This window comes from Gekko japonicus, unplaced genomic scaffold (assembly GCF_001447785.1).
Source record: "Gekko japonicus isolate JY-2015 unplaced genomic scaffold, Gekko_japonicus_V1.1 scaffold224, whole genome shotgun sequence".
Taxonomy (NCBI): Eukaryota; Metazoa; Chordata; class Lepidosauria; order Squamata; family Gekkonidae; genus Gekko; species Gekko japonicus.
In genome coordinates this window covers 477584-495091 of record NW_015170894.1, presented here as the reverse complement: position 1 = coordinate 495091, position 17508 = coordinate 477584, and the positions used below count along the sequence as shown (strand labels likewise).

Genomic DNA, 17508 nt, shown 5'->3' with positions numbered 1-17508 from the left:
GCAAGTTGCAAAACCAGGATCCAACCATTTGTGAAGAACTTATATTGACCATTCCAGAATTTGATCTCTTTCATCATTACTAAGTATCTAAAGAGGCCCCAAAGAATGTATATAATAGTGATTATACTACTAACAGAGGTCATTTCAGGGGGGATCGCGGGGGATCGCAGTTCCCCCGGGTGAGGTATAGGGGCAGGGCACATGACGAAGCCCCGCCCCCTGCTTCCAGCCGCCCCGCTTCCGGCCCTCATTCAGCCAGGAGGAGGCAGGAGAAGAGGGAGGGTAAGTTGCTTCCTCCCTGCCTCTCCCCACCCCTGCCTGCCTGGGGCCAGGGAGGGCCTTCGCGGGGCTTCCTTGCACTCCCGCCGGCCTTGCAGGTCCACCGCCGGGCCCCTCATGGGGCTCGGCAGTGGAGCTTCAAGGCCGGCGGTGGCGGCCGGGACCATTGGGGGCGGGGTGTGTGGCCTTATGACACACTTCCGGTGATGTCAGGGGGTGTGGCATATGCTAATGAGTTATGCTAATGAGTTCCCCTAGCTCTTTTTCTACGAAACGACCCCTGACTAATATTTACAGTGCATATAAAGCATTCAGGATTCCTTACAAACTTACTCCGGGAGGGTGGTGGGAGAAAGTCAATCCTAAAAGATGGTTGTTTTCCAAAGATTACCAAACTGGTTTCTGGATATATATATATTTATATATTACAATTGTTATTGTTTAAATGGTTACAAATGACAATAATAAAGTTAAAAGCATTACAAAAGCAGCGCATTCTAAAAGAAGTAATCCGACACAAACCATATGTAAGCATTTTAATGTAATTGCACCGAAGGTCAGCACCGCTTGTTTTTCTAAGGTGAATAATGCAGTGTTGGGTAGAGATCTAATTTTAGAATAGGAAATGTCATGTCGTATGCAGAATTCTTGACTCTGATAAAGAGTCTCATGGAGAAAATGCTGATCTTACACTGTGTTATTGGACACAGATTCCTTTGCAAAGAATCCAGGTTTGGGAGGGTTTTTTTTTTTCCATTTGTAGATATTTCTCAAGCCAGGTGAATGTGACATGAAGCTTTGCTCTGCCATTCCAGATGTCCACGAGAAAGCGCATATTCTGTGACATCCCTTCAAAAGTTTTCTCCATGTACAACCAAAATATTTAAGTGTTCATAGTCATCCTTCTCGGCCTTCTTATTGTTTAATGGAGAAAGGCATTCCATCGCTTGTAAGACAGCTTCCCGGCCATCCAACACAAACAAATTCTTCAGAAGCATCTTTAATTATTCATTTGGCTCTACTGTTTTTTATGCTACTTTTCATAAATGTTAATCTTTATTATTGCCTAAGCAGTGGGGGGGGGGGGGGAGAAAAAGAAATACCTGTTATTAAATGACCTATCATCCTGACACGAATAAACGTGGGTAGCTATTTGTTTCCCCATCTGTTGGGGTTTTTTTTACACAGTTTCTATCAAACTGAAAGGTATTTTTTTTTAGTAGCTGCTTATTTTAAATGTACAAAACCCTTGTGTGTAATTCCATTAGCTGCCCTACAGCATTGCAATCTACAGTTTCCCCGAGGCTGTTGTGAAATATTGATGAAATCCTTGCTTTTGTGGCTTCCTCTGATACACTAAACAGTTGTCTGATGTTAGTTGAACTTGAATGGATCTGTTCAGAGCTATATCAGCCACGACTTCAAAGGCTGTAAGGCTGTTACATTTTTTTTTAACAAACTGAAGTTTCAAAGCCATACCATGTGGTACTTTAAACACACACGGACGCACACACCAAGTTCATATCAAATAAACCAGACTACTGGCAATATAATGGCAGGAATTACCATTACACACATCCCCCTATATTTACATACATGTGTCCATTTTTATTTGTATATATATACACACACATGCATATACACACATACACCCATGCATACACACACACATACATACATATACACATATATGCACACATACACACACACATGCATATACACACATACACCCATGCATACATACACACATACACACACATATATACACACACATGCATACACCTACACACATATATACACACTAGGAGTAAGGCCCATTGTGGGAAGAAATACAATGAGCTCTAGAAGGAAACTCCAGGTGAGTGTCCCGACTGTGGCTGGTGGGGCGGCAGAGGGAAGGGGAAAATAGAGGGAGGCAAGCCATGTTTATTTCCTTCTGCTTAGCTATAAGGCAGGGCTGTCTCGAGTCATTTTGCTGCCCCAAGTGGGTAGAATGGGAGGACAGCCTCATGGTAACAGGTATGGTTCCCTCCACCCCTGACTTTTGTTGATTTGGGGTTATGCAGTGGCAGCTAAGAGCCAGTTTGGTGTAGTGGTTAAGTGTGCAGACTCTAATCTGGGAGAACTGGGTTTGATCCCCCACTCCTCCACTTGCACCTGGCTGGATGACCTTGGGCAAGGCATAATTCTGGCACAGCTGTTTGTGAAAAAGAGCAGTTTCTGTCAGAGCTCTCTCAGCCCCACCTACCTCACAGTGTGTCTGTTGTGGGGAGGGGAAGGGAAAGGAGTTTGTAAGCCACTCTGAGACTCCTTTGGGTAGTGAAGGGCAGGGTATAAATCAAATCTCTTCTTCTTCTAAGGTAGAAAAGCACCTCCTCCTATGCCATGTCTTCTGGGTTCCAAGGGTCTGGAAAGCAGTTCCATAGCCAGTTACAGGGTTGCCAACTCTGGGCTGGGAAATACCTGTAGATCTGAGGGGTAGAGCCTGGGGAGTGCAGGGTTTGGAGTGCAGAGGGACCTCAGCAGGGTATAATTCCATAGAGTCCATTGCCCAAAGCAGCCATTTTCTTCAGGAGAACTGATCTTGGAGATCTCCAGGTGCTGCCTGGAGGCTGGCAATACTAAGGGGAGGGCCAGACCTGTAGATTTGAGGGGTAGAACCTAGGGAGGGTAGGGTTTGGGGTATGGAGGGACTTCAGCAGGGTATAATGCCATAGAGTCCACTGCCCAAAGCAGCCATTGTAATAGCTGGGAAATTTTCTGTAGGGGAAATGATGTGCTGTGGCTGGGGAACATGGTGATTTCTGGGAGATCTTCAGGCCCCACAGGGAGATTGGCAACTCCAGTGACAGTTTAAGGGAAGATTGGGATATGTATTTTACCTCAGGACACATTCAATGACTCACAACAACAAACTGTTTAGAATGTTAGAGGCAAAGGCCAATCATGTCACATATGCAAATGACCTCTGTGTTCTGACTGGCTATTGGGGGGAGAGGAACAGCAAACTGTTTAGAATATTGGAGGCGAGACTCAGGCAATGCAGCCAGTGGATAGGGACAGCTTCTGAGTGACAGGTCAGGGAGCAAACTGATTTGGGAGCATGTGGAATGTTCGGGAGAGTCCATGACCAAAACAGAATTATATATAAGGAGAGATATGGATATACACATACGTGTATATACACACATGTACCCTACCCTCCCCCAACCCCACCCTCCCCAGGCTCCACCCCCAAAATCTCCAGGTATTTCCCAACCAGGAATTGTCAACCCTACCTGGAACAAGCCCATTTATTTTTGCTATACATTTTCATCACTTTTTCTAGCTTTAAACATTTCTCAAAGCAGCTCGCAAAAAAGAAAGTGTTACCTAGCTCCTGTGTCCTTGATAAGGATCCTTAATACCAAAGAGATTTACAAGGTGCTTCCCTTTGTCAGGGCGGATTGAGCTACATGGGATGCAGTTCTTTCTTCTACGCCACTATTTAAAGACACAGGAACCACAACTGCCCACTTAAGTGTGCTATATACATTTTTAGGCAGGTGGCTAGTGATAATCCACACAAATTGTACCTGGAAGTGATACGGAAAAGTTGATGACTGCTGTTGTTGTTTTTTAAAAATCCCCCCTGCCACTCCAAGCAGCAGAGGGCAACGAAGTTTGCCGGTGGGGGGGGAGACCTCTCACTATAGTGGGAGGTCTGGGAACCCTACCTGCCAGCCATTTTGCCAGTAAGTCTAATGGTAGGCATGTTCCCGCCCGTATAATGTGTAGTTTTTCCCATTGAAGGGAAGCACAGAAGGCACAGTGCTTGTTCAGTTACATCTGCTGGCCACAATGTCAGGCTCCCATGTGCAAGAGATAGTCCTGGCCTCTGGATTTCACTTTTGCTCCTCCAAATATATTCCTTAATGGCACCCGCACAGTTCAAATGACACCTGCCCCCGCCACCACTCTGGGGTGGTCACCCGAGATGTTTCTGAATTTTCTGTCAAGGAACATGTAGCTGGTGTACTGCTGTAAGTCCTCATGGCGATCACGTGGCAGATGTAACATGTCTGACAAGCCAATGCAGGCCATATTTCACCTGAAAGGAAAATGACCATAAAGACACCCCACCCCACCCCCCAAAAAATCTTATTCTTCTTCTGAATACAAAAGGCAATAGCATGTATGGCAGAAAGGAGAGGCAGAAAGAGGAGGAACAGCGCGGAAAGACGGTGGGTACCTTAGAAAAGAGAGTAGCAGGGGAGGGCCTTGGCCTCTATGCCCTGTTTGCCTTCCAGGGCAACCGGTTGGCTGCTAGGTGAAAGAGGATGCTGAGCTAGATGGACCACTGGTCTGACCCAGCAGTCTCTTCTTATATTCTGCAAAGCGATACTGCAGAGACCCACCCTGCTCCCAAAGTTCTGGTGGCAGAAAATGTAGTCACATAGACTTTGGGCTATCATATTTACTCGATCTGTGGAGTTGAAGATATCAAGGTTCCTTTGGAAAGGGGACGATTTGCCCACATTCCGTTTGCCGGTGGGAGCCCACGAAACCTTATTGATCACGCCTATTGTTGATGCATCGACGCAGGCAGACGGGCCGGCTGCCAGCCATCATGTTTGCTGTGGACATAATCATTCAGGGCAGCTGCAGAGTTTGTGGCTCCCAGCTTCTGCCTGGAGGCTCCCCCTTGTGGCGAACAAGCCGACTCTCTTTGGCACAAGTGGGATCTGAAAAGTTTTCCTCCGCACCATGCAGCCCGCTGGAGGATGCTGCGAAAGGGAAACCGTTGTGGGAAGGAGAGCAGAGCAGCTCCTGCCATTCAGAGACATTGCATGCTCGGGATTGCCACAGAATCGCATGACTTGAGCAAAACTACTGGTGTCACTGGGACACCAGCATGGATTAGGATGTGCAAAGTATGCAATGTGTTAGGACAATAGCAATGGTGAGGAGGGTGTTATCTATAGATCAATGATTGTGCATGGTGCCGAAGGAAAATAAGCACTGGTTTCTGCACTGTGGACCTTTCTATTGAAAGAAGAAGGGGGAGAAGAGAGAAAAGAGGGAAATGCACACTTTTTTCATGAACATTGCTTTAGTTCATGCATAACTTTAATTTAATATTGGAGTCAGTATAGAAGCAACGGGTTAAGAAATGAATTCATCTGCCACCGCTGAATGGTGTAAAAGAGGAGGAGGAGGAGATTGGATTTATACCCTGCCCTTCACTACCCGAAGCAGAGCAGTTTACAATATCCTTTCCCCTGTGATACCCTGTGAGGTAGGTGGGGCTGAGAGAACTCTGAGAGAACTGCTCTCAAGAGAACAGCTCTGAGAGAACTTGTGGGTGACCCAAGGTCACTCGAGCAGCTGCATGTGGAGCTGTGGGGAATCAAACCCAGTTCTCCCAGATTAGAGTCCGCGCTCCTAACCACTACACCAAACTGGCTCTCAAAGTTAACATGGAAAGAGGCATTCAGGTGGGTAGCAGTGACATAAATTTGATGAACATACATTTTTATATAATATGTCCCGGTATTCCACTACAAAATGATAAATAAGCTTTTTGTTTCCACTGAGGATCACGAGGAGACACTCCATGCTGTGGTGTCCTTCCTTTAGTCTGGTAGGGACGATTGCTGCATGAGAAATCTACAATGGTAGTGCATACAATGCACACTTCGGTGGTTTAACCCTATTATATTCAATGGGTGTTTGCCACTAGGACTCTAGAGTTAACATGGGGTTTTTTTCTGCCAGGACTAATTTATCTTTTTCTGCAGCTCTTCAAAAATGGGGGGGGGAGTGGGGAGTGAGAGGACAAAAAAAAATGAGATGAATCTGCAACCAGGAACTAAAACAATGAGCCAGGTTAGGAGTTGCCTTGGGACAGCTAATGCAGTTAGACGTTTTCAAGAGAAAGCAAGAAGAAGTGGTCATTATCCATTACAAAAGGGGGGGGGGGGGAGTGGGGAGTGAGAGGACAAAAAAAATGAGATGAATCTGCAACCAGGAACTAAAACGATGAGCCAGGTTAGGAGTTGCCTTGGGACAGCTAATGCAGTTAGACGTTTTCAAGAGAAAGCAAGAAGAAGTGGTCATTATCCATTATCTGCATGAAATATTTTAAAGAAAGAAAGTCTTTTGCCAAAAAAAAAAAAGAAAGAGAGAGAGAGAGAAAAAAAGAGCACAACAAAAGAAGTTTAGAGTTCCTTCCAGGAAACAAAAGAGCCAATATCACTTCTAAGCATTGTGAGATTGCTTTCAAGGCAGTGGTTATTTTAAGGGAAATTGGGCTACATGAATGAAACAAGGATGTTGGTGGTTTTCCATGGATTAGGGCTCTTATTCTGAACAGTGCTTCACTGTCCTTTTTTTGGTCCCAAACTAAATTTTCCAGACTTGGAAAGAGGACTGTATTTTAAGAAATCTTTGCTATATGTGGAAAAAGAGAGTATAACTCCCTGAAAATAGCATTCAGTGGTGGAATTGCTAACAGGAAAAAAAGGTGCATTTAAAATAAAGATGAAGGGAAGAAGGTGGTCTTACTCATTAAAATTCCAAAATGAAAGAATATACACTCAGCCTGCAATCCATTTCAAGTGAAGGACTGTTTTAAGCTGATGAATAGCCTCGTCCAGTGACCTGTTCTGCCAAGTCAAGTGGCTCTGACCTGACAGCCCATGTGGTATAGTGGTTAGGATGCCAAATTAGGATCCAGAAAGTCCCAGTTTCAGATCCTCCCTCTCTGCCAGGGCAGCTTACTGGTTGACCTTGGACTGATCACTTTCTCTCTGCCTAACTTCCCTCGTAGGTCAATTACAAGAATAAAATGGAGGAAGGGAGAACTGAATTTTAGGTCACTTTAGGTCCCCATGGAGGAGAAAAGCAAGGCATCAATAGATCTAAATTCTGAACATGGCCAAATCTGTGGATACTTAAATCCAGAGGTTGGAGCCATGGACAGACAAGGCAATTAGCAGTACTGGAGGTTTATCCTTAAAAAACAACACTGCTGTGCTGCAGACATATAGGACAGAGATGTATTGCTTTCAGAAAAATGTGTGCATGTGTGTATGAACCTTCACAAAATAGTATAGGGATCCTGGATCACCACTTTGTATTATTTATTTATTTTATTGCATTTATACCCTGCCCTCCCCGCGAACGGGCTCAAGGCGGCTCACACAGAAGCCTGGCCTCCTTGGGGCCCGGGGTCACCAGCCGGTGCTGTGACCCCGACCGAAGTGCATATGTGGGGAAATGCGGTCCCTCAGGTATGTCGGACCCTGGCCATGTAGGGCTTTAAAGGTAAGCACCAGCACTTTGAAGCGAATCCGGTATGCTACAGGCAGCCAGTGCAGCGCTTTCAGTACAGGTCGGGTGTGCTCCCAGCTAGGGACGCCCAACAACAACCTGGCTGCAGCATTCTGCACTAGCTGTAGCTTCCGGATTTGTGACAGAGGCAGCCCCATGTAGAGAGCGTTACAGTAGTCTAGCCTCGAGGTGACCGTTGCATGGATCACTGTGGCTAGGTCATTGCGGTCGAGGAAAGGAACCAACTGCCATATCAGCCGGAGATGATAAAAGGCCGATCTGGCAGTGGCCACCACCTGGGCCTCCATCGTTAAAGTAGAGTCCAGGAGCACTCCCAAACTCCTAACCTCCGAAGCTGGCACCAAAGGTGCCCCGTCGAAGGTCGGGAGCGGGAGCCCCAACCCCGATCCGGTCCGACTCAAGCACAGGACCTCCGTCTTCGCCGGGTTTGACTTCAGCCTGCTCAGCCTGAGCCACCCAGCCATGGCTTGTAACGCCCGGTGTAGATCTTCTGGGTTGGAGTCCGATCAGTTAGATAAAAAATCTAACTGATGCTTACCCATAATGCGTTGAGTTCTGCTTTGCACCCAGTCCATCTGCGTCCGAGTGGAATAGCGCATGTAGATTTTTTTTTAAAGACTCAGCCTTGAAGGATGACAGGTAGACTGAGCTCAGCAAAGGAGAAATGAGTTTGCCCCTCCAGTCCCAGAATCCTCATACACTGCAGTGATTCCTATGTGCTGAGCCATGTTGAAAATGGCTGGGGAAATGATACGCCTGCATCTGAATATGATGATCATGATAAGGGGCCAAAGCATTTGTTATAGCAGTGGGACATCACTTGAAAGTGGCCTTCCTGCACCTCTCCCCCTTACCATCTAATCCACTGCCTTCCATAACATGATCATTTCCCTGTCCATTCCAGCAGCCACCAGGTATGTGATATGGCCTTGGTGGTAGAATATGTGCTTTGTACACCTACGTTCTCAAGTTCAGTCTCTACCATCTCTGCGTATAAAAGATACCAGATACCAAGGTTGGTAAAGGGTTTGTGTTTTGTTTTGTTTGTGAGACTCTGGAAGGCCTACTGCCAATCGGAACACATCGAACCGATGGACTAAGGCTCATGATTCGATTTAAAGTAGCCTCACAAATTCCTGAAGGAAGAACGAGGACATTCACATTGTGTTGACTAGGCTCCTGTTGATCCATGCCTCTAAATACTATGGAAAACTATTTTGATCGAATCCCAGGGCAACAACAGAAAAGTAACAGTCTTGACTATCCCTTGGGAGCATTACAGGGTGTATTCACACATGGCACACTGTGCCTTTTCTTATAGAGTAATCCTTAAGTGTGACCCATAAGTGGAAGAGTTATTATTTCAATATTTATATCCCCTTTTTCTCCCTTCCTCCATTTTACCCTCACAACAGCAGCTCTATGAGATGGCTTAGCCTGAGAGACAGCAACTGGCCCAAGGTCACCCGGCTTGCTTATATGGCAGAGTGGGGATTTCAACATGGGTCTCCCAGATCCTTGTCCTCTAACCAATATACCATACTGGCTTATTTCTGCATCTGGATTGTCCTTGCTTGTTCGAGACATTTTCTGTGCAATAAACTGATTGCACCGAATGCCCCTAATTTATGACTTAAATGTTGTTGTCACCATGTGCATGACATATGTAGATTAAAAAAAAAAAGTATGTCACCGTATCAGAATCTCTTCTGCTAATCAAGCATTTCAATGAATTAATCTTCTGCATTTCAATTTATAGGAAGATTTACATACGACAGAAACCTTCTTAAGGAAATCACCAGCACCATACACATTCATGAAACACCACAACTGTCTGTCTGAATTTCAAGAGCTTGGCTGTCTTTACCTAAAATGCTCGGAGCAAATGAAATTATTTAGTGAAAGTGAGCGGTTTAAAATATATAATATTAAACGATGACATTTTTTAAAAAAAACAAAAACATTATTCCGGAGGATTTCACCAGCTCTTGGGTGCATTTGGGATGATGCTTCCCAATCTGCCACCTCCCCACTTTCTCGAGATTGTCTATGTATATAGTGCCGACAAACAGGCAGTTCCAAAAACAAAAGGACTTCTCAGCATGAGTTCCTCTTCTGTAAAGGTTATAGTAAACATGTCAAAGCCTAATTAAGCAGATAATTTCATCTGTGTGGCGGGGGAGGGGGCTATAGAGGGCTGCCTTCTATCCGTCAGGCTGTTGAAGAGAACAAAGAATATAACAACCGACACACATTGTCTGGTAGTGGTAAGAATGAGGCTCAACAGGCCTTAAGCACGACTAGTTTATTGTCTCAGAACACAACCAACAGGAAAACTCCACCCACATTGGCTTCTCCTCCAAACCACAGGAGCTGAAGAGGTGCAAACATCCCCAACTCAAAGATATCGTCCTGATATACATAACAGAAGAAATTAGAATGAGACAAGAATTGGCTTACAAATGGGGCTGAGATCCATGCGGGATTGAAAACAAGTGGAATACAAATCTTAATGGTTTGCTTGGCATAGGTTCCAGGTTCAGTCCTTGGGATTCTCCAGTTTGTCGTAAGAATGCACCTGTAGCACTTGACAGTCCAAAACTGACCCTGTATAAAGTGTTACCTGCACCTCTAGGTTCATAATGGTCTGGTGAGTGCCCCTTACCAAGGCGGGTAGAATGTTAAAAGAAAGTTAGCTGGAATGCAATACAAGGTTATTTAAACAATAAAATAGTTTATTAGCTAAAGACATGCAAGAAATACAAAACAGAATACGTACTTCAAAAGAAAAAAAGACAGTCAGTAGTTATATATATAGAACAAAGATTTCCCCATGCAGCAGAAGCTTCTGGACTGGCCCAGAGAGATCACGAAAGGCAAAGCCTTCTCTGGATCTCTGAGAGTCAGTCCAGAAATGAAGCTTCTGGCCTTTTTTTTAAATACCATATTGGTCCCATACATTTCAATAGAGCCACAGAAATTATAAACTACAGCAATTAATCTAATTGCCATGTTAATGTGGGCCATCAGAGCCTAGGATATGTTCACACATTCCAGAGGCAATGTGGCACCCTGATGCTCCTTTGCAAAACAATGCAAGATAGCATTCAAATCTCTAAATGACAAAGACAAGAATGTTACAATTTCAGGATGTGCTTTGTTCCCTTGACTCAGGTCAGACAGCCAGGCACTGTTTGCTGGCTGGAGGTGCGATGTGGGTTTCTGCATGCAGGCAAGCCTTTATTATTGCAAATACTCTGGCTTCCTTGACTTAATGGCAGGTGCATACCAATCTTTTATTTCTTAAATGTTTCCAAATTCTTTAGGTTTATGAACAATGTAATGCAAATGTGGGTTCTTGTGTATGATGGAGGAAAGATATCTCTTGAGACAAAGGCCTAGCAAAATCATGTTGGGGATCTTGTTCACTGTGCTGCTTGGAAAGTTACAGAAATAGAGGAGAAAAGAAACACCATGATTTCTTTATAAAATTAACTGTATAAATGGGGTTTAAATTTTCTGAACCAACTATTTTATTTTTCTCACAACACAGTTAAAAAATCAAGTTGCCCTGACCTGGATAGCCCAGGCAAGCCCAATCTTGTCAGATCTTGGAAGCTAAGCAGGGCTGGCCCTGGCTAGTACTTGGAAGGGAGACCTCCAAGGAATACCAGGTCCATGATGCAGAGGCAGGTGATGGCAAGCCACCTCTGAACATGCCTTGCCTTCAAGCCCCACTAGGGGTGAAAAGTCACTATGACTTGATGGCAATTTTTTTTAAAAAAAAAAAGAATCAAGGGGTGGCTCTAAATGATACCTGATTACAGTGGAAAAGCAAGAGTACAGGGGGAATCACGATCCATCCATGGTAGAGTTATACTCTAGTGCATCCGAGGAAGTAAGCTATGCCTCGCAAAAGCTTATGGTGGAATAAATGCTGTCAGTCTTTAGCGAACCACTGGACTCCTGGCTTATTCTGCTGCTACAGAATAACTCAGCTACTCATCTAGAATTATTGCCCCAATGGATGCCCTTCTCCCTGTTAGTTGCTCCCAGATCACTGGCTGAAAACTCTGCCAGTGCGATCAAAGCAGTTTGCATAGTTCTGAACCACAGCCACAATGGTGTCCAGGCTGGATGTCTATCATGGGTGTGTTTCTCATCCTTGGACTCTGCCATAACCATAGGGGTGTACAGTTGATATACAGCCTTAGTGGCACAAGAACAACCGTATGAGAAATGCCTCCTATGCTATGTACTTATTATTTAAAGTGGATCTTCAGTGCTAAGACTGTAGGGTTGACAGACCCCCGCCAAGGGAGGGGAAAACCCCACTCTTGTGGGGCGCTTCCCCACCAACAGCCAGCTGGCTGGCAGGGGGAAATCCTGCCACCAGCTGGCCAAAAGGTGATGTGATGATGTCACCCGGAAGTGATGTCATCATGACACCAACATTGCGCAGTGACACTCTAGTTTTTGGGCAAAACTCTATGGTAAAATCAGCTACAAACCACAGAGTTTTGCCCAAAAACTAGAACGCCACCACCCCGACGTCGGCAACATGATGATGTCACTTCCAGGTGATGTCATTGCACCACGTCAGATTACAATGTAAGTCTGAAAGGATTCTCCATGTGAATGTACTCTTCTGTATGAGATCTTTCAGTCATTCTTATGCCATATCAGTTTAATGTTCCAAAGACCATTTGTGTAATCAAGACTGTTGTCTGTAGGATAAGTGCTTGTGTGTGGAGTGGGGATTTCTAAGTTTTTATTTCTGTGCATTGATTGCAATCTTTATGCCTTCTTTACAAAAAAAAAATTTCTGTGTGCCCTATTAGAAACATGTCCTGTATTTTTTATAGCTTTGGTAGTACAGGGTTGTTGTTGGTTGTTGTTATTTTTTAAAAATAATCTGTACAGTGTTGGAGAAAATAGTCCACCTGTTGGTCAATTTACATTTTCAAAGTATTCTTATTAGGATTAGTGGTTCCTCAGATTATGGGAGCCTTGTGCTCTCAGGATGTTCCATATGGGACGTGCGCTTAGTGCATGGGTAGGATTCCTCATGAGTAAGCCGTCAGCATTTCATCCTATCTGTGAGCATCCTGAAACGATTTTCTTAGCCGATTAAACATTGTCATATTCCTGGACCTGCATCGTCTGCAGAAGCAAGAGAATTAGGGCAAGATGCTTTCACTCCTTGGCCGGTTGTCATTTTCTGGAGTTGGATAATATCCATTTGATCACATCATTTTAATGGGACTTAAAATGGTCTCACAGATTAATTTTATCACTATTCTATTAAGGGATGGTTAGCACTTCCCTATTGCGACAGGAAAATTATTAACTCGGAATCTCTGGAAGTTACAAAGAATTATGATCATCTGCCAACAAAAAAACTGGCAAGCCTCACCAGCTTTTTCTCGTCTTGTGCTAACAGTCTATAAAGTAGAAGGTTAAAGTGAAATCCTGTAGGGGAAGCAAATGCCAGATCTAGAGAAACGAATGTGTAAAATGCTCTTCTCTAAGTTGATATTTCACATATTGCTATTCCTTTTTCAGGTTACGTCCAAGAAGATGATCTGAAAGACGATGAAGACGTAAAAGAGGAAGAAGAGGACGATGATGAGAGCAATTCGACCACTCATCTTCAGGGCAGCAATGACCCTGGCACAGACGAAGAACACGACGTGGGCCCTGATCCGAAAGGGAGCTTTAGCTACCAGAATTCGCCAGTCAGTCATATCTCCAACCAGGATGTTGAAAATGAATCGCTGTTAAGTGATGCCAGCGACCAGGTGGCAGACATCAAAAGCCTTTGCTCTAGGGAGACACAGGACTCCAAAGCCAATGCCCAGCCCAAACTTCCCAGCGAAGCACATAGCTGCATGGATAAAATGACCGCCGTTTATGCCAACATCCTTTCAGACTCTTATTGGACAGGCTTAGGGTTAGGACTCAAGCTGTCCAATTCGGAGAAGAGGGGGTGTGACCACAGAAACGGGGCGAGCAAAAGCGAGTTTGATTGGCATCAGGATGCCTTGACCAAAAGCCTGCAGCAGAGCTTACCCACCAGGCCTGTCTCGAAACCAAACCTTTTTAGCTCTGTGCAGCTGTACAGGCAGAGCAGCAAGATGTGCGGGACTGTATTCACAGGCGCCAGTCGGTTCAGGTGCCGGCAGTGCAGTGCGGCCTATGATACCTTGGTGGAGCTCACAGTCCATATGAACGAGAGCGGTCATTACCAAGATGACAACCATAAGAAAGACAAGCACAGGCCTACGAGCTACTCCAAGCCCCGCAAAAGGGCCTTCCAGGACATGGATAAAGAAGACGCCCAGAAAGTTTTGAAATGCATGTTCTGTGGTGACTCCTTTGATTCCCTTCAAGATCTAAGCGTTCATATGATCAAAACAAAACACTACCAAAAAGTGCCTTTGAAGGAGCCAGTCCCTACCATTTCTTCCAAAATGGTCACTCCCGCGAAGAAACGTGTCTTCGACATCAACAGGCCTTGCTCCCCAGACTCTACCACCGGGTCGTTTGCAGATACCTTTTCTTCTCAGAAGAATGCCAACCTGCAGTTGTCATCTAACAATCGCTATGGTTACCAGAACGGTGCCAGTTACACATGGCAATTTGAAGCATGCAAATCACAGATTCTGAAGTGCATGGAGTGTGGGAGCTCACACGATACCTTGCAGCAGCTGACGACACACATGATGGTCACGGGTCACTTCCTGAAAGTCACAAGCTCGGCCTCAAAGAAAGGAAAACAACTTGTTTTGGATCCCCTAGCTGTAGAGAAAATGCAATCGCTCTCTGAGGCACCGGCTAGTGACCCCCCACTTTCCAAACCTTCCGGTAATGCAGCTACAGAGCCTGCAGCTCCTGCTTCAGAGCTGAAAAAAGAAAGCAAGCCAAGTAAACCTGAGGAAACAAATAAAGATGAGAAAGTAGTAAAGAACGAAGATTATGAAGACACCCTCCAGAAGCCCATGGATCCTACCATGAAGTACCAGTATCTTAGAGAGGAAGATTTAGAAGATGCTTCAAAAGGCGGTGGAGACATCTTGAAGTCTTTAGAAAATACAGTCACCACGGCCATCAACAAAGCTCAAAATGGAGCCCCTAGTTGGAGTGCATATCCTAGCATCCACGCAGCTTATCAGCTCTCCGAGGGATCTAAGCCTTCCTTGCCAGTGGGGTCCCAAGTTCTCCAAGTCAGGCCAACTGTTACAAATAAGCTGAGGCCTATTGCGCCCAAGTGGAAAGTGATGCCTCTGGTTCCCGTCTCAACTAACATGCCCCAATGCACTCAAGTGAAGAAGGAGGCAGATGCCAAAAAGGAAGTGCAAAAGGACTACATCAAAGAGGGGAACAAAGTGGATGCGACCCCAAACAGTCAGAATGAAGGAGAATCTCTCCCTCAAGACGAAGTATGTATAGAACCCAAAAGGTCAGATCCAAGTCCCTTGAAGGAGGAGGACACCGCAACAGAAGACGAGGAGAAAGAAAAAGAAAAGGCAAAGGAGCCAGCGACACTGTCTCTCAGCAACGGGTGTGCTGCCCCTAATCACTCCCCCGACTTGCCTTGTTTAAACCCACTGAGCGCCCTGCAGTCTGTGCTGAACAACCACTTGGGTAAAGCAAACGAGCCTTTGAGACCTCAGTCCAATTCCAGCCCCACTTCGAGTTCGGTCTCTGTGTTCCATAAGCCTAATTTAAGCATGATGGAGAAGCCGGTTTTATCTCCCACCCCGACACCGCCCAAATCTGCAGGTGTGACCTCCAGGCGTTACCTGTTTGACAACAACGACCAGCCGATAGACCTAACCAAATCTAAAAGCAAGAAAGAAGCATCTGCTCAAGCACAATCTTGCACCTCCCCGTCTCAGAAGCATGCACTGTCCGACATCGCAGACATGGTCAAAGTCCTCCCCAAAGCTACGACACCAAAACCTGCTTCCTCATCTAGGATCCCACCGATGAAACTGGAAATGGACATCCGGCGTTTCGAAGATGTCTCGACGGACGTCTCCACTTTACACAAAAGAAAGGGAAGGCAGTCCAACTGGAATCCTCAGCACCTCCTCATCTTGCAAGCCCAGTTTGCTTCCAGTCTCTTCCAGACGTCCGAAGGTAAATATTTATTGTCGGATTTGGGGCCTCAAGAACGCATGCAAATCTCAAAATTTACCGGACTGTCCATGACGACCATCAGCCACTGGTTGGCCAATGTCAAGTACCAGCTCAGAAAAACTGGAGGGACCAAGTTTTTGAAAAACATGGATAAAGGGCACCCCATCTTTTATTGCAGTGACTGTGCATCTCAGTTTAGAACCCCATCAACGTACATCAGCCATTTAGAATCCCACCTAGGGTTCCAAATGAAGGACATGAACAAGTTGGCTGTGGAGCAGCAAACCAAGGTAGAGCAAGAAATCTCCAGAGTTTCAGTTCAGAGATCTCCCGAGACAATAGCTGGGGAAGAGGACACAGACTCTAAGTTCAAATGTAAGTTGTGCTCTCGGACATTTGTGAGCAAACACGCAGTAAAACTTCATCTAAGCAAAACACACAGCAAGTCACCAGAACACCATTCACAGTTTGTAGCAGAAGTGGATGAAGAATAACTCCTAAGGTATGCATGCCTTAACTGCACAATGGGTTTCAATCTTATGCTTGTAACAGGGGCCTCCTAAAGCACTTCTGCCTTTTTTTAAAAAAAACAACAACCCTGTAACATGGATCAAAGTTGCCAGTTTCCTTTCGGGCAAAGGCACCTTGGTCTGTGCCTGCTTTACGGAGGGGAGAAATTTAACAAGCACGCTTTCTCCCGTGGCACCATTTCTATGATATATTTTTTGTGCATTTCAGATGGTCAGACTCCTGTTAAAGGTGCAGGAACCTTTGCTGCAAAAAGATCTGGCAACCTTGCTGGCTGTCAATTCCGTGTCCCTGTCTAGTTAACCCACCCATTAACCTTGCATTTGAAAAGCAAAGCATGGCGGACACTTCACTCTAATGGCTTCTATTGAAACTGTTATCGGCTTGTGATATTTTAAGCCTCTGTGTCACCGTTATCCCTAGTCTGCACGTACAAACAGGAGACACAGTACCAAGTTGGACAAGGGTTTTGTGTATTTCCAGTGTACAGTTTCAGACCTGGGATCTCTCTGTTTTATTATTATTATTATTCCTTTTAAATTTTCGACCTTAAAGCATTTCTGACTTCATTGTCCATTGCTGAAAGTGCATCAGATATGTTTTAGAGAAGAACATCATCTCCACACTGTCAATTCATTCGCCTCATACCTTATTATGAGAAAATGGTATGGGGAAGGTCTGTCACACAGTAGGAGTATATATTTTGCATGTACAAGCCCCCAGGTGTATTCCCGGGCATTCCCCAGCTGAAGAATTTCAGGTAATAGAACTGGGAAAGGCTGAGTGGAATTCCAACTGACAACAGATGCCCGTCAAGGTAAACAATAGTAGGTTATGTGGACAAAGGGTCTTAGATTCCATGATAAATCTCCTCTAATGAAAAGCATTCCCATCACTCCGATAGGACTTCCTGACTTCCCCCTCCAGCTGCCGTCCAAAGAGATTTCTGAAATACTGTTCCTGGGGTACAGGGATCCCGAGGAACAATGTGACGTTTGGAGGGGTCAGAAGTCAGAATCAACAGATACGAACTTCCCCGTTAGCTTACATGTATCCCGGTAGTGTAAAATGGCTTTTTTTGCATTCATATGACATGGAAGAGTGGTTCTGGTCTCTTTTGAAAGGGAACCCTCTCTCAATGTGTCCCTAAAAGACTGCAAAGAAGCGAAGCCCTATTTAAAGTTTGAGTTCAGTGGCACCTTTAAGACCGACAACGTTTTG

At 45.1% G+C, this 17508-nt stretch overlaps 1 protein-coding gene across 1 annotated transcript in view; it reads left to right on the top strand.

The window, feature by feature from the left end:
- TSHZ2 (teashirt zinc finger homeobox 2) overlaps positions 1 to 16627 on the top strand; it is a 305730-nt gene extending 289103 nt beyond the window's left edge. The window contains exon 2 of the mRNA XM_015418488.1: positions 13180 to 16627. Coding sequence (XP_015273974.1) covers positions 13180 to 16253 — 3074 coding nt within the window. The 3' untranslated portion in view covers positions 16254 to 16627. The remainder of the gene's footprint in view (positions 1 to 13179) is intronic.
- Positions 16628 to 17508: the final 881 nt, after the last annotated feature.